Source organism: Atheta coriaria, unplaced genomic scaffold (genome assembly GCF_025399875.1).
Source record: "Atheta coriaria isolate IRGN ID8LTWV9N9 unplaced genomic scaffold, Caltech_Dcor_3.1 hic_scaffold_3_pilon, whole genome shotgun sequence".
NCBI classification, from domain to species: Eukaryota; Metazoa; Arthropoda; class Insecta; order Coleoptera; family Staphylinidae; genus Dalotia; species Dalotia coriaria.
The window spans coordinates 10379062-10403998 of NW_027045445.1; the positions used below are offsets into that span (position 1 = coordinate 10379062).

General features: G+C 34.3%; 1 protein-coding gene across 9 annotated transcripts in view; it reads left to right on the forward strand.

The window, feature by feature from the left end:
- Positions 1-267: 267 nt before the first annotated feature.
- The window catches only part of RhoGAP19D (Rho GTPase activating protein at 19D), a 74571-nt gene continuing 49901 nt past the window's right edge, over positions 268-24937 (forward strand). For 8 of the 9 annotated variants that reach the window (XM_065318209.1, XM_065318212.1, XM_065318210.1 and 5 more), the window contains exons 1-2: positions 273-617; positions 15040-15099. In XM_065318209.1, coding sequence (XP_065174281.1) covers positions 15046-15099 — 54 coding nt within the window. In that variant the 5' untranslated portion in view covers positions 273-617; positions 15040-15045. Of the gene's footprint in view, positions 618-15039; positions 15100-24937 lie in introns of all 9 variants that reach the window. The other variant, XM_065318220.1, reaches the window with a different exon arrangement.

The following is a 24937-nucleotide window of genomic DNA, read 5'->3' on the forward strand; positions in this document are numbered from 1 at the left end:
GTGGCAGTCATTCAAATACGTTTTTGTTATTGTTTAAATTATATAAACAATAATTTATTATTATGATAATATTGATTCAACTTTTGAAGTTATTGCTTCATGATTGGGCAAAGTTTTATGATGTTTTGAAAAGTAGGGAACACAGTGTATAATTCACTAGTGGTTAGTTAAGTATATGAGCGGGTAGATGGCGCCACGTATTCTACGCAACAAAAGTCACTCGCCGACGCCATATTGCCATCGGCGTGCGGTGCCGCAAATGTGCGCGCCCGCTGCCGCTCAGTGTGCATTGTGTGCGTCCTGCATCGACACGCCGCAAGCGAGATGGATAGAGCCTGAGCAGCGACGAGCTGATGGCGATCGCGTTGTAAGCCGCTGAATGTTAGCTAGCAACTTAGTTGGTGTGCGTGCGCGTATCTCGTCACCGGACTGCACGACGTCCGCGCATCGTCTCGCCGCCGCTTTTGTGCCCCCACGAGTGCGGTGTGTGCGCGCCGCCGACGACGACGTCGCGATCGTGTGCGGAAAGTGCGAAAAGTCGGAAAAGTGTGTGTGCAAGTGCGGAGTATCGGACACGATGCGTTATTTCCACCGGAGCCAGCTGTAACCCCGAGACTGTAAGTACCAGACCTTCGAGTTCTTCGGCTTCGCGGAACACGCATCCTCTTGTATAGCGCGGAGACACAACAAGTCTCAAGACGACGCTTCGAGCGCGCAATGGCATGCAATGCGCAGAGGCAGACAACCACAACCAACAACCACCTTCAGTTGCTCTGCATTGCATTGCATTCGCATGGGCATTACTCAAAGCGTCGTCTTAGTAATACATAAATCTATCTATCACCCAGAATATTCCATTTTTTGTTTCTATATGTGTATAAACATCGAATACCTGGAGTAAGATTGTGTGAGCTCTCAGCAAATATTGATAAATATTGATGCATCGGGCTTGCGTAATCTACTGATAAGACTGAGGTCGTCACTGCCAGCGCCCGTAGTGAATTGGAGTTTATTCAGTTTATTGAAAACACATATTTCAATCGCGAGCGGCGTCGATTAATTTTGTGTGTCAACAAACATTCGGTATTGAATGTGACATTGGGGGACAGCGCGAGTTATTAATGCGTCTATTAGGGGCCTTTTACATGAGCACGCCGGGCGACACTTGAATTTTAAGCAGCATTTAAATGTTTTGTCGCATTTTGTCGTGTTTTACATGCTAATGTTACCGGCGCCAGAAGCATACAACATTTATCGTTTAGTCGGAAACTATTTGTGCAAAATGTTTGATTCTTTCAATAATACATTCTCAATGAAATTCTACATCTAAATATTTTGTTTGTTAGATTGTTATATAAAAGTTATAAACAATTAAAGTTGGATTTTATGAAAAAAAAAAGTATTTTGAGGTAAATTGGTGTGTAACTTTTGATAAAAATCTGTTATCAGTAAAATGTTTGTTTAAATTGAAGCAGAATTTAATTCTGAATTGATTATTGAAGAAATCATTACTTTATGTTGATTACTTTTTGAGTTATTAATGAAAAACTATACCACATCATTGAAAAACTCACTAATTTGACATATATTGTCATGTAACTTTTGATAACAGCTTACTATCAATAAAATGTTGATTTAAATAGATACAGAATTTAACTCTGAATGTATTTTTGAACAAATCATTAATTTACGTCGATTAGTTTTTGAGTTATTTGTGAATAACCATAACAAGTTCTACAACAATCACCTTCACTTACATTAATATTTTAAAACACATTATACCAACAATTTTGCATAAAACGATTGCTAGCTTCAGGCATCTTGTAATTGTGAATATTAATACCCAATACCGGGCACAATACGTTATGATGGTAATTAATGATGTTACCTCAATGCCAATTCAAGGTTTTTATCCGCAGTTGAAAATTGATACGTTTTTTCTTTTTATTTCGCGCGCGTTTATTGCCGACTGTAAGGTGAAAACAAGGTGAATCTAAACTGTTCTCAAAAGGCATGCATTATGCGCTCCACACAGTCATAATAATTTAGTGCTGGCAGCGGAATACGTGTGTTTGCCGTATTAATTATCATCACGTGAGGCTTTTTAAAACGCGTGTAAACCTAGATTACATACACCGTAGTGAAACGCAGAAAGAAAATGTGCTAGCGCCGGCGGCCGAAATTACATCATGAGATTGACTTCTACGAAGAGTATTACGGCTGTAATTCAACAGTGTTATAATGCGTAGAGTGCAAAGTGTGCAAAGTAGGATTATATTCACTACGAGTTTCTGCGATCGGTAACAACTTGATTTATATTGTTGGAAAGACTTCAATCGTTGTGAATTAGTTTCACTTTGCATGTTATTGTAGTAAATCTAAGTTTTATCGTTGGTTGGTTTTTTTCGCTCAAAATTTTTACATTGATGAGGTGTTTTCTTTCATAATTTTATGACGCGCGTCGTGTTTCCCAACGCGGTGCCCACTTTTCATTCGGTTTATTTGCCAAACAAATCGTGTTTGCTTGTCATATGCTCTACTTTGTTTACGTACACCTACGGGACGCGTTCAATTGCTGAAAATTCGTTGATTTTCTAGAGTTTTAGGAAGCTTGGCTTTTTGGTGCAAAAAAAAGTCGTTGCAGGGTGTTGTGAAAGCGTGTAGAACAGAATTAGATGCGTGTGAAAACCGTTTCATTAATCACGGCATGTTCGCTGCTGATTAACGGCCGTTTCGACGAATTTCATCAATTTAGCTGGTTGTCTCTCGAGTTGTGGTTTTTTTGCTGCTACACGCCAAGAAAACATATTAAACGATCTGTATTTTTAAATTATACACATTTCTACTTAAATTTAGTATGCTGAGAAATAAGAAATAATTTACACACTGCTGAATTGGTGTTAATTAATATTTTCCTGCTTAAATTTAGTCATAGGAAAGTGTAGAATAGTCATTTTATGATTAAACTAGCTTTTGCTCGCGACTTTGTCTCGGTAGTGTTTAATAAAAATGTTATTCGTTTTTACTCTCTTGTACTAAACATAGTATGTGTCAATTCTATCAGTAAGATTCGCAATTTTATTTTATATTAATTACTAGTTAACCGGGCAAACGTTGTTTTGCCATATAAATTATTTCAAGTTTCTAGATAAATTTTAGTGTAGACAAAAAGTAACTTACTTATTATAAAAAATTGGGGTTGGTGATAAGAAACCAAAAATTGTATATTTTAATAAAATTAATTAAAACACATTAAAAAATTAAAAACAAAAAATTTCGACCAAAATTTAAAAAAAATTAAGGGTGAACAACCATTATCACTTACAGATATGAAGTTACCGATTCTCAGACCTACTGAATACGCATATAAAAATTTTCTTTGAGCGGGATGAAAAATGATTAAATTACTAAAATGGCTATAAAGAAATAGGGGTTGGTGATAAAAACTAAAATTTAGGGTTGTATGTATTTTTAATTCCACATTATAAAAAACAAAAACAAAAGAATTTGTCCAAAAATTTAAAAAAGTTAAGGGTGAACAACCCTTATCACTTAGGGTATGAAAAATAGATGTTAGCCGATTCTCAGACCTACTGAATACGCATATAAAATTTGGTAAAATCGGTAAAGCCGTTTCGGAGGAGTATGGAAACAAACACTGTGACACGCAAATTTTATATATATAGATATAAAGAAATACTAATAATACACTTCAGCGCGCCATCTCGGATTCAACTATTTAACTATAACTATGATTGAATCTCAATGCCAACTTTTATCTTATAGAAAAGGGCTATCTTTAGGGTTTTCTGCTAATTATTCGAATTTTTCTCGCCCTAAAAACCATCCTTGAACTTCAACAAACATTTAAAAATAAAAGAATTGGCCAAATTGGCCTCGGCGTTGTTGAGTTATTTTGCAATTCATTTTTATATTATAGACGACAAATTTTATTTTGGTGAATATTTATAGTAAAACATTGAATATTTCCTATAAGATTCATCATCATTCATCACGATTTTTAATTTGAATTGTTCCGCACCGAGCAACATAAATAAGACTTGCGCGTCGTGCGCGCGTTTCGATAGGATCGTTTGATTTATTCGCGCGCGCTAAACTATGCAAACAAATATAATTCATGTGCAATCATCGGCGGCAGCGTCGCTGGCGATGATTTACAGCGCGGATTTATACGCGGAATTGTTTTCTTTAAATATCTTGTGTAATCATCGACGGCGAGCGTGAAATTCTCGCGCGCTCGCGTTTTTTTTTCTTTCATATTGTTTAAACACTGCGCGGCACGAAAGTAAGCGAGCGTGCGCACGCCGGCGAAAGCGCAATTTCGCACAAAAGGTTGCAAAATAAAATCGAATATAAAGTAAGTACCGGCGATGATGAATGCTCGTGTGCGAAATCGATTTTGCTACGACTTCCTTGACACTCGCCTGTGTAAAACTCGGTGTATTTAAGTCGTTTGGTTGTAATACGTGCGCGTTGTTCAAATAAATATCACACGACTTCCAGCACGTCGTATTAGACTAATCGACTTGTCTGTATAAATATACACACTCGCGATGTAATGAGTGTATGAATGTACTTTGCATCCAGCTGCATGTTGTGGATGGTAACTGTTCTGATCTATTTTTATAGTGTCATAGTTGTAGTTTTTTGTTAATAATTTTAAAACTATTGAAGATTTTTTTATAAATCTTTTAGTAGTTGATACTGTATTAAATTCTACGTTTAATTTTTTAAAAATTATTAAGATCGGATTATAACATCAAAAGTTATAAACAATTATAATTAATTTTGTAAAAATTTGAGTACTCCACACAAATTTGTTTCTAACTTATGAATAAAACTTGCTAGCAATAAATTTTTTACATAATTAGATGCAGAATTTAATACTTTATAGATTTTTGAAGAAATTATTAATTTAGCTTAATTAGTTTTTGGGTAATTAATTAATAACTGTAACGCGAATGGATTTTTTGCTTTATATGCACCGCACGCTCGTAATTTTCATCCCGCGCCTCAATTTAACTAAATTATACCGAATTGTGGTGGCATATATTATATTTTATTTTTTCGTTTGCTTTGAGACACCGTAGACAAAATAAACTAGCGATCTGGCAAGCTTGCGGGCAATTATCGTCGCGTGTTCCACAAAAATTTATTACGAAACGTTCGTCGAAAATCTCTTTCAACATATCGCACACCGCCAGATTTTCTCGCGAAATTGTGCGCGGACGATTGAGTCTTGGTTGTGCGCCAATTCGCAGGTAATCGTATTTTTTCATCTTTGACACGAAATTTCCATCCTTGCCGTCATTTGATTTTATTTTTTGATATTTTTGTGATTCGGCGGTTAATTAATTAGTGATAACGGAGATTTGTTGGTCGTGTGGGCAGCGGGTGCCTTGCACTTCACGCCGTTAATGATGTTAATGTTAATAAGAGTGCAATGTGCGTACGGTCCGTGCGTCGGCTCTTAACGAGTTAATCGTTAATGCATCCGGGCGTGCGCTCGCGCGCGCACTTTGACGGTGTGTCTCCTGCGTGGTTTTATTGTTGTTTTGTAGAAAACGCCAACCAAAGCGGAAGTTGAACGTACGAAATTAATGAATGTGTTTAACAAGACTTTATTTACCATCCACATTCCAGTGAAATAAATTCAAGTTTCACTCAAATTGCGCATTGTTTTACATCTGAGTAGAATCATATCTATTTATTCGCAACTTTCTATCAATTTATTGCATTCGAGATTAAATCGAAATCGCGACTCAGATGAGAATTAAATTCGACATTTCCATTTAGATTTTAGTTATTATTTTATATTTGAGATGCGAGATTAAGTTTTTCAGATTGCAAATGAAATTTCAGCAGGTTTATTATTGTTATTATTAGAGTTGGGGAATAGCAACATTGTTGGCAGTTCCTGGATCGAGGCAATCACATTAGCGGCCCAGCCATAACGACCGTTATTATCATTTGATTTTGTCTTTGAGCGAAATGCTGTCGCTGTGATGTTTGTTATTACTTGCATTTTTCGCCGTTTGCAATCGACTTTCTTTTCATAAAGGCCACCGAAGGAAATTACAATTAATCCCGGCTCGGGCAGCGCTATGAAATAGAAACTGCGGACATTTAATAAATTGCATCTGTGACGGTATTTTTTGCTTTTGATTGCTAATGTAATCAAAAGGCAATTAAAATTAATCGAATGAAAGTTGAAATTTTAATTGCGGATTCAATTTTAGCTTTGATTTTGATAGATTATTAGTTTTTGCTAAATTCAATTGCGGCAAAAAAACTATTTTCACATGCAGGTACTTGAAAAGTGTGCATTTTGCTGTAGTAGTAATAAATCGTATGATTGCATCATAAGTCATAAACAATTAAAGTATAGGCAGGTAAAAATTTATTTAATTGACATAAATTCGTCTATAACTTTTGATTTAAACGTTTTATCAATAAAATGTTTACATAATTTGATGCGGAATTTAATTCTGAATAGATTTTTGAAGAAAATATTAATTTATCTCAATTAGTTTTTGTGTAATTAATTAATTAATAACTGCAACTAGAAATTTACCGCACAATTTTTAGTTTTAATGTGATTTCGAACTAATAGCACTTGAAAAGTGAGCATTCTGCTGCAGTAGCAATAAAATCCCAAAAGGAACCAATTAAATCGATTGCGCACGCTCCGCCATTCGTTTCGGCTGTCATGGCGCTGCACCAACTTGCAGAAGCATTGTTGTTCGCAATGGTCATGTAACGTAATTGCGATCGCAAACGGTTGCAATGCGGTGGTGCGTGCGCCTTTCACTCGCAATTGCACTTCGATAAGACGACAAATGTTATTACATATTTTATCTGCGCAATAAAATAAAATAGTCACTCTATAATTTTCCATTCGGCTGCCGCTATCCACGTGCCCGTCCACGTTTCGATTTTTACGCCATCGTCTAATTCTTTCACCTTTTCGCCTTCGATAATAGTAGGTATCCTATCTGCGTGCGATTGCATAAATCACGAGCATTCAACAATTGGCATGCGTGTTTATATCCGATCTTGATTAAACTATCGCCGAACACAACGGAAAGATCGTGTTGTGCATATTACCATTAAGCACTGCTATGAGAAGAAAATAAAAACATTTGACATTAAATACCAGCTCAATTACTCAATTGGTATTCACAGTCACAAGTCGATGTGAATATGTATAAACTTCTGTTACTACCAGTTGTAGATAACTGATCTATTGCATTTATAATGTGTAGTAACTAATTGTATCTGATATTTTTTGTGGTTGTTTGTTGCTTAGCTTTAGCTTGAAGTGGATAAACTATTCGATCGTGCTCTAATTGTGTTAAACCTGTAGAGTGCAGAGCGCCTAGCTGATAGTCGAGATAGATTTATAACTTATTCAGGCGTTCGGTGAGCAGTCAACAGGTTTGTCTCGATGTCGGACGTTATTGATTGTTATTGTTTTTAATTGCGTCATTTATTAGCGTGCGTTATTTATTGAGGCGCTTTTCGATAATGTGACGAATGGATGATTAGAGGTGTTGTGACACACCTTTGCTAATTTAATTAGAAATGGATTAGGAAAGTCTAAATATATAATATTATAAATTATGGCGGCATAGTTCTAGGAATAGTAAAATTTATTTAAAAAAATAGTGTTATATCATTATCTGTATGTTCCGGTTGCTTTTTCATTTTCTTATCACGATTTCTAAGTAAATTATTGATTTTGTCTAAAATTTCTTAATTTTATTTTTAAGTCATGAAAATTGCTAATAATTTAGCGCCATCTGGATTAGAATTATATAATTATATAACTATCAGTAATTATCTTTTTCAACTTTCCTTCCTTATTTTACCATTTTCCACTTAAATTTTTGCGGTAAAAAGTTGCCTATTTGCTTTTCCATGGTAAAAACTACCTCCATGTCAAAATTGATGAAAATGACTTCCGTGGTTTCCGCGTGAAAGCGTAGCAAACAAACAAAACAACTCAAAATCACGTTTATTACATTAGTTAGCAGTTAGGATTTGACGAATAAGCATAGTAATGACATAATATTGCACTACGTATTCTTTTCCTAATGTTTTCAACGCTTGCAGTATCCGCATCCAGTTGGAATATCTCGCTTTGTGAAACATAATATCGTTAGTGATGCGCGCGTTGATACGCCGCTCGTTTATGAGCCATTTAATGGGACAGTTGCGACCCTCCGCGTGTGCTGGTATCTCCGCATGCAGATTACGTGTGAACGTGAGAAAACCGTACGCTTTTTATTTTTAGCTACCGGGCGCGCCTGTGCATCGTATGCAAATACACACGGCGTGTTTATGAAAATACTTCCTGCGCGACTGCGACTACTGCAGTTCACTTACCCAAAGCAATACATGCAGGAACGTTTGGTGTGTTTTGTTGTTTGCTGGCGCGAAGAGAAGCGTGGCGCAGAGGTTGTAAAGAGATTATATCCATTACAAAAGCATTATCTATTATCAAATTATCATAATGCTTCTGGTCTCTAGTCCAGCAGCAGCAGCAGCTAGACAAGCTCCGCGGGCACAAGACGTAAGGCTTCTTGCCTTGTGTGTGTTTGTCGACGTGGTCTGACGCGATAATAAATGATTATTGTGTAATAATGCAACTTAATGCAACATAACACTCGAATACGTCTCGGAATATTAATAATGCTTTTAAGCTTTGTGCAAAGCGCAGAGCACGCCGGAGAAGAATGACGTGAAGCGCAGGAGTTGTCAGCGAGTCTTATCTTAATCTAATTCAAATAATATATTATAATGGTTGGGACAGTTGAAGGGACTCAAGAATACAAAACTTTACTATAATAATATTTACCAGGTAATATTTTACTAAGAATTATTTATTTTAAATTAAAATTTTGTGCATTTTTTTGTTGAAAAAGAGTGAAAAAAGTTCATTTTGAGGTTTAATAACAATAATTTTTGATTTTGTGGTTGTTTATAGTCTAAGAATTAGTATATTTATAATATTAATTATTAATATTAATAAAGTAACAAGTTTTTTTAATATAATTTTAATTTTTTCAACTAATAAGAAGAGATTTTTAAAATTTTTATTAAGTATCCAATTTAAGTTTTAAGCTAAAGAGGTATTAATTTTATTATGCATTCAATATTGCTTTCTTTGATCCCTAGTTAATAAAATCTTATCCATTTTCCACTTAACTGCGATTAGTTTAGCAAAAAGGCAATTTTCCTGAAAGTATTTCTTGCGCTACGCATTAATTAACAAAAAGAACCATAATTGACTCATACATGACTAATTAGTAACTAACCTATCGCAATAATTAATGCAAAAAGTGTGCTTTTAGTTTAACGCTCGTTTTTCCACCTAGCACTCGCACTCGCTGGCTATATATGATTGCACAAGCGCTCACACGATTAATGGCAAACGGCACATGCAATTTAATCGTGCATAAATTCAATTTCGTGTTACAAATCGATTCGCGAACGTGCGAAAAATATCAAACCGAGCCACAGCGCGCGGACGTTAATTAATGCGAACAATATATTAATATCGATTATTGTGCGCTGCACTTTACTACGTGCATGCAAGTGCAGGAGGGCAAATTAATACGTGACGGAATAAGAAATATTGAAATATATCTTGTTTTGAGTGTGGCGCGCCGATTAGAAATTATTTACTGGGTAATTGCTATCTAATAAACATTCGGTCTCAACGTGCGCTGAAAACCAGCTGTGGTGTCGTGATATGTGAGTATGGGTGTGTATGTGTGATCAAATGCAATTTATGTTTCGTTTTTATTGGCTGCGCTGCGTTTGATTATGTTGTGCATGAGTTTGTGTCATGTATCATTAATGATAAACTGAGATAGATTTTTTTAAATCATTGCATTGACAGAAATGTGATAAATCCTACAGTTTTAGACATGCGATGATTTATTAAGAATTTTAATTTGTTTTTGTTTGTTTGTGACGCTTTCCTGCAAAAACTACGCAAACAATTTTGATAAAATTTAATAAAAATATATTTTGGAGCTAGGAAAAGCATATAAGTTGCTTTTTGTCTCGAAAATATAATTGTATGGGTTGGAAATAAGGGATGAAAATTAATATGCTGATTTAATCATAGTTATAGTTGTGTAATTTGAATCCAAATGGCGCTTAAGTGCATTATTAGCATTTATCAGCTCTTTAAAATAAAATTAAAAGACAATAGGTCCTTAAAAACTTAAAAAATCCACTTTATAATAAGTGATGCAGCAAAATTTGCAACTATGATGCAATATTGTGTAATTTACATGATGATACCGATAATATCCGACCCTGAGTAGTTAATTAATCGATTTAAAATGAAGTATCTACTCTCGAAAGCATGATTGTGTCCCACAACGTAATCAAAATTGTATTATTTTTCATTCACATCAAACATCCGTTAAATTACGACTACAAAGTATGCTCAACGCAGATACGAGTACTTACTCAACTAATGCACTTAACAATATTTTTTTCTCCCGACTCGCCGTCGATTTATCTACATGCCTACAGCTTGAGTCTTGAGTAGTTTGTGGTGCATTGTTGAATTATAGCTGTTATCTATAGAAATCTCGTCTCGGTCGTCTTTGCGGTGTGTTTGCATGCGATTACGGTACCTTGTGCGTTTGTTCCGCGGCACGCAGACGTCTTTTATATTTATATTAATCGATATGGTTTATTGGGTTTACGGCTGTGCAGCAGCGCGCCCGGGTGGCGAACGGTAATTTTATATCGTGCGTTTATTAACGCGGATGGCAGCGGCAGCAGCCACCAGGTGTTTGCGCAAGAGGAAGTCGCGCGTATTTTATTTGCCTAAATTAATTTCCAAAGACCGCGACATCCCGTAATCCTCGGCTTGTTGTGTTGAGTATAAATTATATGTGCATATAAGTAAAATTTCTTTTTGGTTGATAAAATAATATAATGCGTTATGAAACGGGAAGTTGAATAATTAACAATTTTAATTTTATTAATTAATTTCACAACGGTTAAATAAATTGTTGTTTTTTTTACTTTGTTGCTGGTTTTGCACACTTTGTAGAATTTTATGGAATAAAATAGTTTGGCGTATGCATTAATTTCGTCGTGGCTGCCGAATGCATCCGACGTTAATGTTGCATTCAATCAATTCCCATAGAATTTCAGCGTGCAGCGAAATCTTTCGCACATCAATTTTATATTTTCATACGGATTGGGAACGTGCACCTTGCACTTTTATCGCTTTGCCATTTTATTGCTGAAGATACATATAGATTTCTGATTTCTAGTACTTTCAATTAGATGGGCTTTCAATTTGATGTTAAAAGAGGCGAAAAAGTTATTGCATTCACCGATGACATTGATTTATTTAGTAATTTCTTGCGGATAGAGGTACATTTGCAGTGGTAAAGCTTAATTTTTTGATGTAATTGAATAAAAACATCATTTTCTATGCCAATGCTACAAAGATATATTTTTTGCACTAGTGCGACAAAAAATGTAGTTATTATTAGGGAAAATTAATTTGTTTGACAAAAAAGATAAAAGTCACATTTTTTGCATTAGTGCAATGATATTTTAAGAAAAACATTATAAAATAATTTTTTTATGGTTTTTTAATCATTGGACAGTATAACAAAGTAATTTATCCTCAGTAGAACTATAAAATTCATATTTCTACAGTAAACCTGCCGTAAAAATGTTTTTTTTTGTTTGTTAAAGGGCTCAATAATATTACTATTACTAAGTACACATTAATACAGCCAATAGTAGTTAAATTTTAGAAAGGCGCTTGTTTTATGAACAAATAAACATCACTGATTAAATTCGCGTGATTTTGGCGAGAGCCGCTTCACATTAAAACCATTACGGTCGCCGTAAATTATCCCATCTGTGCGCTATCAGCCTCTGCAACCTGTGAACATTTTGCAATATTCCTCTTCCATCCACGCTTGTATTGGCATTTCGCGTAGCGTTCGCTGCCTTTTTTTCACGTGTTTTGTTTTATCGGCGCGTCGATTGCACGCAACGCGCGCGAATTGTAAATTACGAATTTAGCGATTTGCAGCGGCATTAATATCCGCGCCGCCGATAATAGGATTTTCATCGAGTGTTCTAATGCGTTGCTGAAATTAATAGGGGAATGGGCGCGCGAGATATGCGCGCGCGTCGCGGATAATAATTTACGCGCGGAGTCTGCACATTTCGCAGCCGGCTCGGGTGTCTCGCACTTCTGTTTTTATCTCAGAAATGTGCGCAGCCTGTGCAAATTGCAATGCAATGCGAGGCGATGCGATGCGAGTGCAACTTTGTTTCGACTTGCGCAATGAATGTGGTGAATTGAAATTAATTTGCTTGATTTTTGCAAATAGTTTAACTATCTGCATGGTAAATAAATTATGTATAGTTGCGGCTCTTTTATTTCATATCTACTTTTGCTCAGGAATCTATACATGCAGATTTTCAACTAATTACTTTCCTGTTTGTTGATGCTCAATTTTAATTTTAAGAAATAAAAGACTAAAGCACTTTGGCGCCATCTGGGTTTCTATTATGTAACTATATCAGTGGTTGAATCTTCCTACTGACTTTAATTCTTTATTTTGCACTTTTTCAGTTATATTTTTGCAACAAAAATTTGCTTATTTGCTTCTTCATGGTCATAAATATCTTTATTCCAAAATTCATCAAAATTGTTTCAATGGTTTTTGCGTGAAAGCGTCACAAACAATCTAATTCACATTGGGAGTAAGTTAAAACGCTGTTTTGTGGGTTGCATACAATAATTAGTTAATTATTTAATAAGTTGTAATCGATTTTATTTGATTTTTCTTAAATAATCATAAATTTAATCTAAATTGCTTTGTAATTTGTTATTAAAAATTCTTATCAATATAACACTTCCATAAATAGATGTAGCATTTAATACTCAATTAATTTTCGAAGAAATTTCTAAAATAAATAAATAACTTTTCGAGTTATTCAAAAATAACTAAAAATACAAATAATATTTTAATATCAAGTATCTAGTAAAGTTGCCGCAACTATAAATACAAATATAATTTGTTGTTTTTATTCGTTCTGAAACAAATAACTCTGATCGTTGAAACCCATTTAAACTCACTCACTTCACAGCGGGGCGATGCGTGATCTTGAATAGTAATTAAGTTTTTTTCTTGCGCGCTGCTCGCGTTATTATTCGCCGCTCACAATATTAATACATTTCGCAGCGCACAACAAAGTGGCATAAACAACGTCGGCATTCAGCCGAACACACAACGTTGTTGTCCTTGATGCCGAGTGTTTAAGTTTACATCAAGTGCCATTATGTAGATGTCTGATTACGATGACGATACCGAAATGCACGCCGAATGCGAATGTAAATCGCGCATTAAATTTATTCTTCGTACTTTCGGGACACGTGCGAGAGCAAACACACAACAGATTAAACATGTCATGCGTAGTCATCATCAGTCACGTGAGGAACGTCAAAACAATATGCGCACAATGGACCCGACTGCAAATTATAACATTTAAGATTTTTTTTATGTTAATATGTGTGCTGTGTAACATGTAGCACGTGGTAAACTTTCTACTAAGGGTGAATCACCTTGTGGTTACTTACCCTATAATTTTTGTATTCATGTGGTGCAATTGCGCACTTGTTACTTATAATTTTCTTACGAGTTGTGATGTGAAACTGATATATTTTATAGTTGCAAGTCACGCATAGAACTATTTCACCCTAGTTTTTAAAAATTTGTTTTTTCTTTTCTTTTTTATTTGAACAAAGAAAACGTTTTTGGAGAAACCACACGCGCCAAAAAACGACAGTAATGATGACAATAACAATAACAATGTCGCTTTCGAAATTTATTCACGACCGGCCGAGAAATGACATCAACATTGCCGGCTTTTATCGAACGACGAACTCGCGAACGCGCGCAGCAAACAATAACGAAATTAGCGATGTAAATAACCAAATAACATGTCAAGAGTTGTAATTTTTCAACCTTCGTCTTCTACTCCTTCAACAATTCAACACCAATCGACCAATTTTTATTGTCCTTGCAAGAAGTTGAAGTGTCATTAAAGTGTTTTTATTTTTATTTTCAACATTGTTGAATTTTTAAGTAGCGTAAAACAATAAAAATTTGTTTTATGTTACAAATTATTACAGTTTGCGGAGGCTTTTGTTGATAAATTACTGTGTGGATAGATTTTTTCTATTGTCATGTATTGTTAAGAGAATAAAAGTGATCTCACGCGGTGTTTTAGTACATAATGTCAATGTCAATTGTTGTTTTCTAGCAGTATTTGAACTTTAAAGATAAATTTTTTGTTTTTATTTTTTATGGAAAGTTCTTTAGCCTTTTCGCTGTTGGTTATAATGATTTTGATTTTCTTTGACGTGGATTTCTGCTGGTTTTGTATATTTGTGTGCGTTTGGAGGGTAATTGCACGTCTGTTTTCAAACCCTATCCGTGCAACATGTCTTCTGGTTTGTGTCTTCTCGACGTTCGCATCCTTTCGGGATGTTGAAGTCGTGCATTATTTAAGGCTGTACGCGTGTAATTTAAGTTTATGTCCTCGTAAAAAGCGCCGCTGGGCGGGAAAGAAAATAAGACATAAACTTTTTTGTTTTTGAAAAATAAAAAATAAAATACAAGTAGTATTTTTTTGCTTTGTGGTTGGTATGTTGGTTTAGTTTAGTGTTTTGCATATTATGTGCATGACACGCGAAATTTATGAAACACGGACGTACGAAGAACGCACCCTAATTTCCGGCGCGCGCGCGCGCGAGTGTTTTACGCGATTTCGCGACGCGTCGTAAACCCAACAACTTTGAGGTCAAAGCCTACGCAGATCACCACACCGGTAGAGTCGGTTCGTTATTTGGGACACGAAAGGGCGATCGAAATGTCTTCGCATGTTTGACCTAATTTATATCTCTTCATTGTAATACCTAATTATATTATATTTCTGCGTTTGTTTCAGGCACAAATGGCTGATGATGACGGCGAAGCGAAAAAGCAAGATGCGTTTCTTCAGAATAAGGTAAATCAATAATCTTGAGCATAAAAATCTTTGCGCTGTATTATTACCGAAAAGAAAGTTGCGCGCCAGTGGGAAAATTGAAAAATTAATCTGCAATTATGTGATAATCACACGGTGATTGAACATTCGGGTATTTATCGCCGATAACTGAAATGTATCCGACTCACCGAGTGCGGACAGTGTAATTGCATTACTTAAATCAATCGAGAAGTGAATCATTGATTCGCTGATAAAACATTTAGTGCACTTTCACCCAATTACAACGCATGATATGCTCATATCTCGTAATGTATGTAATCGACGGTTCAAAAATCATGAAAAAATTATATTGAAAACGAAAATTTCAAAATTTAATTTATACGTTTGATGGCCAATGATCATAAATCGAGAAAACTGAGCATAATTCATAATTATCTTTCTTTTTCTTTCTTTCTTCGTAAGTATCCAATGGGTAAGATTACAATGAGTCGCTTTCGGCATTGTTTAACGAAATATATCGCTACATATTGCTACAATTTCAATTTCAACGTGTGGAAGCAATAAACAGGTTGTTGATATTTTTATATGCTTACAATTTCACCTTTCTTTCGAGTGCACGTTGCACAATCGTGACAATAATTACTCCGGACTGCGATGCGTTTAAACGATGCGGCGTAATTTCTTTTATCTCCTGCGCTCGTATTTCACGTTCACGAAATTCCGAAATTACGTGCCATAAATTAACATTTATCATCGCTGCATTGCTGCCCTTTGGGAGAAAAGTGAAACTTTTCTGGTTTAGTTATGCGTCCGGAGTTCAAATGGATTTTTATTCAACACGTTTCTCGAGTTGTTGAGTGTTTTAGTGATAAGAGCGCACAGCGCGCCGGAAATTGATCGGGGTGGTCTTTATCAGCCGCGATGGAATTAATCACGCATCGAAAGTGTTTTATGTTTGTTTTGATTCAATCAAAATTAAAAAGTGAAAGTTGAACATTTCGATTTCGTCGCATTGGAGATTTTTTCCGGGTGTCGTGTTGAATATCGTATCATTTACTTGAAATGCACGATTTCGATGCGAGATGCGGTTGTGACGTTTGGTTTCGGTCCCGTCAACACGTGGATCGCGAGAGCTGTTTCCGCGGTTCGTTGCACTTGGCGCTTTTTCTCCCCTCGACTCACGACCGAATAAAATATACAAATTCACAACGAAATGGAAATCGTGTAATTTTATATCGGTATCGGCTTTTCTTTGCGCGCGCAAAGTGCACGCCGAGGAAAGGATTTACAATTTACATGTACATGCATTTGCACTTTAATTATGTCCATTAAACGCGCCGCATGTGCGTCGTTTCGTAATCGGAGATATTAAGATTTTCGTCATTTCTGGTAGCACGCTAATTATCATTAACATTAAATTCAACGTTTGTTTGGCTGAAAATCACAAGCGGAAATTAAATTATGAATTATTTACAGGATCATGTAACATAGGAGAAAATATTTTTGACTTGCTAATTGTAAAAATATTTACTTAATTGTTTGGTTGTTTTTGAAAGTTTAAAAGTGTTAAATTTCATTCACTTGTTAAATCTAGCATGAAAACGTTTCTAATTTATGACGTTTGGTCTGGTCTAGTCCTACTATTCCAATTAATAAATTGATTAATAATTTACTTAATAAATTCGGCAATCGGATTTTTTCGGTTGCGAATTTAATTGTGCTCGCTACAGTTGTAGGTGACCTTAATGTGTCAATTAAATTTATATTTGGTCCTCATTCTTCACTTCAAATCAGATAATACCTACGTAAATAAAATATCATTCCATTTTTGGGCTTCATTATAATTTTTTTCTTTGTTGCGTGGTTATTTTTTGCTTCGACTTTTAAATCGTTAGAAAGGAATAATTGGAATCTTCTGGTTGTGGAACGATTAGAAAACGCTTAATATATATAAAGGGAGCAGCAGCTACATCGTCACGAAAAGTTTAAATAAATGATAATCAAAATCATCGAAATCGAGAAGTGCGAATTAAATTTTGCATACGGTTTGTAATAACCTAAGCACTTTCGAAGTTTGATTCGGTTTATCGCGTTTTGCAACCTCACGACTATAATAACTCAGCGAGTAACAATAAATTCGGTGGGTTGTGCGGATTTGGTGAAATGGCATCTAAAAGCCATTTAGCAATGTAAAAAATATCTGCAGGCTTTTTTCTTTGGCAACTAATTACACGAGTGCGAATTTTAAACGCCTCGCGCGAAACGAAACATTGGCAAACATCAATCGAGGCGATTAACACTTTCTAGATAATTGTTTGCGAATTATTGCTCTCGCGCTTGTGCGATGATGCAAAAAATAAAACAACAGTGTTTAGGAGTTTAGCGATTGATACTTATCGCTTTGCACGTTTTTGCGTGTTGTGTTTTTTTCTTCTTCTTCTGTTACTTACGGTTTGATTGATTAAGAAAAAAGAATCATTTCTAAAGGTTTCGATTTCTAATTATTACTTTCCAATGAGATCTTGTTAATGTGAAACATCAATCATTATTTTTAACGAAAATTAACTATAACCTTTGTAAATATAAATCAAGTTATTTATTATTTCACAGAAATATTTTAATTTTAATAAGAAAATTTTCTCTCTGGATTAAATTTTTTAGTTTTTAATTAATAACTTGAAAACTATTAGCGATAAAATTATGACTCTTTCATAAATATATTCTTGTTTAAATTCTACATAAACCTACCTAAAGATTTTGTTTATAGGATTACTATTAACAAAGTTATAAACAATTAAAATTGATGTTTATTTTTTCGGAAAATCAAACTTAATTATATTTCACCAAATGTGAAAATAACATAGATAAGTACATATACATATTTGGTGGCATCATATTAGCTTCCTATTAACCGATAGATTTATGTTAAAGCACATTCTATAAGGTATACCAACGCGAGAAAAACAGTAATGCACAAACGATGCAACAGTTATCTGCAATTCTGCAACATTTCATAGACGATAACTCAGTGCCGCTGGACGCCAAACACGTTAAACAGTTAACCAGGCGTAAATGTTTAACTTTAACACCAATTAAGCGGAAACGGTTAATGGACGTCGTATTTCTCGAGAACTTATTTCGCTTTTCGCTTCGAATTTTGCCTCAAATATCTCTCTGTTTCGTAATTTATTGTTTTAATTGTTGATTACTTTGATGATGACCTATTTTGTAGTTAAAGTTCATCGACGCATGCGCAAATTAATTATTATTATCGCAATCGCATGTGTTTCTCGTGTGTGTGCGTGTGTTTTTTATCGTCGGAAGGCGAAATTGTGGCGCCCGCGTCGCTCGCAGCACATCATCGCGTCGTTAATTAAGCAATTAAATTAATTTACGTATACTGCGTTGCGGCTGTCGAATATTTCAAGCAGTCATAATTGCACTCTCTGGAAATTGAAACCGAAGCAGAAACAGAAGTTTAGAAATTGAAATTGGAATTAATGATCAAAACTTCCATATGATGCATTGCAAGATATAATTATTGTTTATTTGATAAGTATGAGAATGTTGTTTTCATTGCGTGCTAATGATTTTAGAAAGGTAGGTTAATATTTTGTTACTTATATATTGCAGAAGGTAAAAAGCCTCGAATTAAATTGAAATTAACAAAATTATGAGAAATTTATTTTTTCAAAATTGAAATTTTTTAGTTATTAATTAATTACTCGGAAAGTAATTGCGATAAAATGAAAATTGTTTCTCACGCTGTATTAGAATTAAATTCTACGTATAATTTCATTAAGAATTTGTTTATAGTGGCCTTGTACTAAAAGTTATTAATATTTAAAGATAGTTTTGTGAAGAAAAAAAACTGAAAAATCATACAAATTGAACTGTAACTTTTGATTAAAGGTTATTTTTGATAACATTTGTATATTAATAGATTTGGAATTTATTATAGATTTATTTTGTCCAGTAAAAATTAAGAATTGTTTGTTGATTTTCCAGTTATTTAGTAATACAATAGAGTCCGTTTATAATGACATCAAAGGGAACTGACAAACACGTCATAATAAGCGGACGTCATACAAAGCGTTTTGTAAAATGATAAAGAATATTATATGAAAACCAAATTTCTTGTGTAATTACGTCATAATAACCGGTTGGTCATTATAGGCGGAGTCATACTAAACGGATTCTACTGTAATTACAACATTCATATTATGATTTCATCAGAAATTATTTTGCTTATATTTTGATAATTAATGAATAATTCGTAAATTATTAACTCTAAAGTCGCAATTCCTTCAAACGTTGATTTTGAAACACATTCTACACTTATTGATATATAGTTATTTTTAATTAATTTACTCTACAAAAAGTTATAACCAATTTAAATTGCAATTTCTTCTGAAAAAAGTTTAAATTGGATTAAATTTATTTATAACTTTTGATTAAATTAGGTTGTCATGTATTTTGATACGTTTATTAATGCAGAATTTAATCCAGAATAGATTTTCGAAGAAATTATAAATAAACACTTATTGGTTTTAAAGTTATCCGTTAATAACTATAAATATTCATTTATTACTCATAAGTTCACCGTGACTATATAAAACAGAAATATCTTGGCTCTATGATCCGCTCTACACTTGGCTTTACTTGACTTGGCTGATCCTGAATCAAACCACATATTTGTCTCGTGACACTCGCGCCTGTCTAGAAAATATTTGCTCATTGGCCACATTTTAATTAAGATAAAATTATTTTGACGCGAGCTTGCATGATTCAAACCTCGCAAGTAACAGACGACTATTCAAGCATTGCACATACTTAATCTAAATTTAAATATAAAATGGTACATCTAATGATCGTGTAAACATGAAATTGTATTTGCATCCTGTTTAGGAAATGATTCATGGGGTGCGACCTGGATTGCGCGTCGTGTACAACACTGTAATCTGTGCAAACACCACTCGCGCTCGGCACAATTCACACTATATTTAGCATTGACGGCGAGAGGCATTATGTTACAAAAAGGGCCATTCAATACAAGCTAAGTGCTAACGAATCATAAAAGGGGACACACATATACCACATCAAGTTATATGGAGTGTTTTGGTTTTCTGCACTCACACGTAAATTTATAATTTAAAAATGAATCGTAAAATCTGTTGGAAAGTGCATAACTCAACAACGCCTTGACCAATTTGGCCAATTCTTTTTTTTAAATGTTCGTTAAAGTCCTAGGATGGTTTTTACAGCGAGAAAAAATAGAATAATTGCCGGGAAAACCCTAAAGACAACCCTTTTCTATAAGATAAAATTTGGCATTGAGATTCAATCATAGTTATAGTTAAATAGTTGAATTCGAGATGGCGCGCTAAAGTGCATTATTAACAATTTTTTATATCATCAATTTCTTTAAAATTAAATTGCAAATCTTATTGATAGAATTGACACATATTAGGGTAAAGTACCCAATCATTGGCACTCTAAGAGAGAACTGCATGTCAGTCTGGAATTATATTGTCATAAAATCCCATTTACATTAGTTAATAAACAAAACATGTGACAAAATCAAAGAAAATACTTTAATCTTTGTTTTTTATAACAGTTTATAAGTGATTGAATAATAATAAATAAACATATGCTCAAAATCCAAAAGACTGCAGAAAATCCTATTATTGGCATAGAAAATCTCAATATTGGCCCCTACTCGTCTAATTATTGGCATGTAGTTCAAGTAGGAGATATGTAGGTACCTATCTATCAATAAAGTTGAAAATACTTACTTAACGTATAATTAAAGCAATATTTTATTAATTAAATATCTGCATTTATTTACATAAGTAATCTATCTTATAGTAGGTATTTAAAATGTGCATAAAAATATTTTGTAATTCAATTTTTATGCCTAACATAAACACTTTTTCATATTCAAGCTACTAGTTTCACTTTATCAGTACTTAAATGGCTATCCTTGAGATCTTTTAACATTTATGCTTAACCACCAACAAAATATTAATGAGTCGGATTATGAACCTACTTAAAAACAAATACTCAACATCCCTATTTTATACCCTACCTAGTTCGCAGTGTTCTAGAACCAAAAGTAACATTAAGTTAATTTCTGTTATTGTTAACTTTTGTTAGTTCTAATATGACTATCATGATCATGATCTAAATGAATAAAAAAAAACAATATTAGCACTCAATATTCTATTATGGGCACTACTGCCAATAATTAGCTTTTAGTTATTGGCACGGGTGCCAAGAATAGGATTTTGATAAATTCTTGATCCATATGTTGGCACATGTAATAAATCAATGTGATAAAAGATATATTCAGGAAATAATCTTTGAATCTATTGCCTAAACGTGTAATTAAGCATATCAAATTAATTCAAAAGTATCTATTAGCCGAATAGCTGCGATATACAATGATTAAAAAAGGTCTCACCTTAAGAAAAAAACAAAATAACTACACCAAATCACAAACACAAAATATCCGCTGTTGTATCTAAATCGCCATATTAGTTATTGGAACAGTGTAGTCAAATTTGAACAGAAAAAATATACTATTGTACAATTTAATGCATATCAAACTTGAATTATCTATGGTTTCCTTGTTTTTTCGAATTAAAACATAAAGTGCCAATAATTGGAGGAGTGCCAACGATTGGGTGTTTTACCCTAAGTCTAGAACAAGAGAGTAAAAAACGAATTTCATTTCTATTAAACCCCAACGAGGGCGAAGTCCCGAGCCAAAGCTAGTTAATAAAATAAATCTGAAATATTTTATTCAGCATTTTCCGCATTTTCTAGATACGACTAGATATAGTCATCATCAGAGAGAGGTAATGTAATGGTAATGGTAATGCTAATGCATATTCCTGACTTGTTGCGGAACACGTAAAAATCGCGCATTTATGCTTGTTGCACGTGCACAATATGCACATGAGTTGTTGTGCACATTTAAGGCATTGAAATTCGTATGCATACAGAGTGTTCACATCATAAAATAATAAATTTCACAGGTAGAAGTTTTGACGTTGTTTGTGTGCAAAATTGGAACACTTTGTGTTTTGGATACAGAAGAGACGAGAAAACAAGCTATACAGAATATAGGTGGATGTGTTTCTTCGCGAAGCGCGGCGAAGAGCTTATTATGGGTGTGAAACCAAAATAGAATCTACGCCCACGCGCAAAGTGCTCGGGAAATTATCGCGCTTGTTGAACAGTACGAGTATTTTTATGCATGCGAATCTGCGTATAAAAATCATCTGCTGTTACTAGGATATCCTCATTGGTTCATTTCTGATAAATTTGATCGAAAACATTAACATCCTGGGATGATAGGGTTTTTACTGTGAATTTATTGAATTTGTATGCGTAAATTTTAACAAAAATTAATCTAATTAATTATTTTCTGTTTTTTGATCAATTATCTGCGAAATTCGTGAAAAAATGCTGAATTCAAGTTTTAAAACAATGAGAAATGCTTATAATCTATTCTAACGCCATCTCGGTTTGAATTTTATAAATATATTTATGATTGAATATCAGGATCAACTTCATCTTTGATTTTACACCCTTTAGGTTATATTTTAGCGATAAAAAATAGTTTATTTGCTTTTCCTTGGCCAAAACTCTCTTTATACTAAAATTTATCAAAATTGCTTGAATGGATTTTGCGTGAAAGCGACACAAACAAACATCCATTTGCATTTATAATATTTGAAGGAATTTAGGCGCCAGAAAATTTACAACCGACACACCGAATGATAAAAACTACGTGCCACTTACAAATATTAACAAAAAACACTTTGTATGCGAGTTTGTGTGTGTGTGCACACACCTGGTACGTGCGTGTGATGTGTGGCATGCATGCGGAATGATATCGACACGTTCCGAAAAGCGCAGCGCTACCTCTACTTTCGAAACGTCATCCCGGAAATCCGTTAAATAACGGCGCTTTTTTTGCTTTGTTGCGCCGTTGATGCGCTCGCTTCGTTCTTCATTAAAACGCGCGCGATGTGTCGATGTGCATACGAGATTAAATTATAATTAATTCCCGCGCGATAATGATAGCATCACACTGGCACACAACACACTGCAGTGGCAGTGAAAATGCGTTTGATGTCAATCGCATTTTTTTAAGATTTCAAATGAAACTTTAATTACACACCGCTTTGTCGGTTTCAAAGGCTACTCTACTAGTGATGATGAAGTGATGAAAGAAGAACAACAACAACGAAAAAAATCTCATGCCCGCGGTGAAATTAGAGATTTTGCTTGGATCGCACATCTCTTTGATCTCGAATCTAAATCACAAAATGTGCGAACAATGCGCGCTTAACGCAAAAAAAAAATCCGCGCGAAAGCGAAAGTTCTCATACGCTATTGTTGATGATGGTGATGTTGTTGTTGTTTGTTGATCACTTTGTGTGCTTCTCATTTGTATCATCAAATCGAATCGGTTCTGAGTCATTTAGAAGTCTATTTTACTTTACTTTGTGTTGGTTGATGCGAATTTTCTACAATATGACGAACGGTATAATTTGCGGGCGCTATCTTTTCGGTACAATAAAACAAATGCATTGATGGCGTGCATTAAAGCCATATAAGACTGTTAATAATAGCGGCCGATAAATAATAACATTAATAATGCGCTAGGAGAAGTTAATAATCGGCAGCCGGTAATGAGTGCGAAGCGAGACGCATTGTAGGAAGTGTAGGCGCGTTCGGCGATTATTATTATCATTGCGGAGAATTGAGAAATGAGAATAAGTTAATAATCACGAAGGCTGCGGTTGCACGGCGTACAGTAGTTGGAATTAATGTTTTTCGCCTACCAGGTTAGAAATTTTAACGTTTTTTTGTATTCACGGAAAATTTTATTTTTGTTTTAATTAATTTCTCGAAAACTATTCGCGGTAAAATTATAATTCTTTCAGAAATTTATTTAGGATTAAATTGTTTATTTATATACCAAGTTTTATATTAATCTGATTATTACATAAAAAGTTATAAACATTTAAAGTTGACTTTTTAAATTTTTTTATAAAATGACTCAAATTTTTAAGTTTTAACGAATTTCTAAATTTATTATTAATAAAAAAGATTAATGTAATATTTTAATCAATAGCAGTAGAAAGTGGAGTTTTAAATTTATTAGTTTTTTTGTGTTTTACGTCAATTTTCACTTTTTTATTCGCAAAATGTAATTCCCCAGTCTTCTCGTAAATTAAACGGGTACAAAAAAATCCATAAAGCTTGGGCAATCGTGAGCCATCGTCATTGTTTATTGTATCCTGGACAGAAAAATTACCCGTGCGCATATTGGTCGTTTAATGATAACATCGTGCCACTTTTTTTCCATCTCGCCGTCGCTAAATTGTTCGCAAATGAAGCGTTTTAAACACAAAGTTTTATTGCCGGTGCAGTCTTTGTTCATGTTGCATCTCTTCTGGTTCGTATACCTCCTCTGCGAATATACGAATAAGAATGGAAAATTGCAATGACTTCTTCTGCGTCTCTGCGTGCGTGTGTGAGCGCAAAAAGCCAGAACCATTTGCGCCAACGCTTTTTCTCATCGCATGCGAATTCAGCGAACTTTGTGCGCGTCGTTTCCTTCATTCACTTCGGCTCGGATCTTCATTAACACCGGCTGGTTTCTCTACTGACCAACGCAATAACTCTGTCCACCCACCTACCCTTGATCGTCAGCGTCAAGCTTTAGATTCAGTTTAAATCACTATCAATTTTATTTTTATTTTTAATTTTTTTCATCGGATCGGATTTTTTTATAGTCTGATGAATGTAACAAAGTAATAAGCATTGTATCGACAAGATT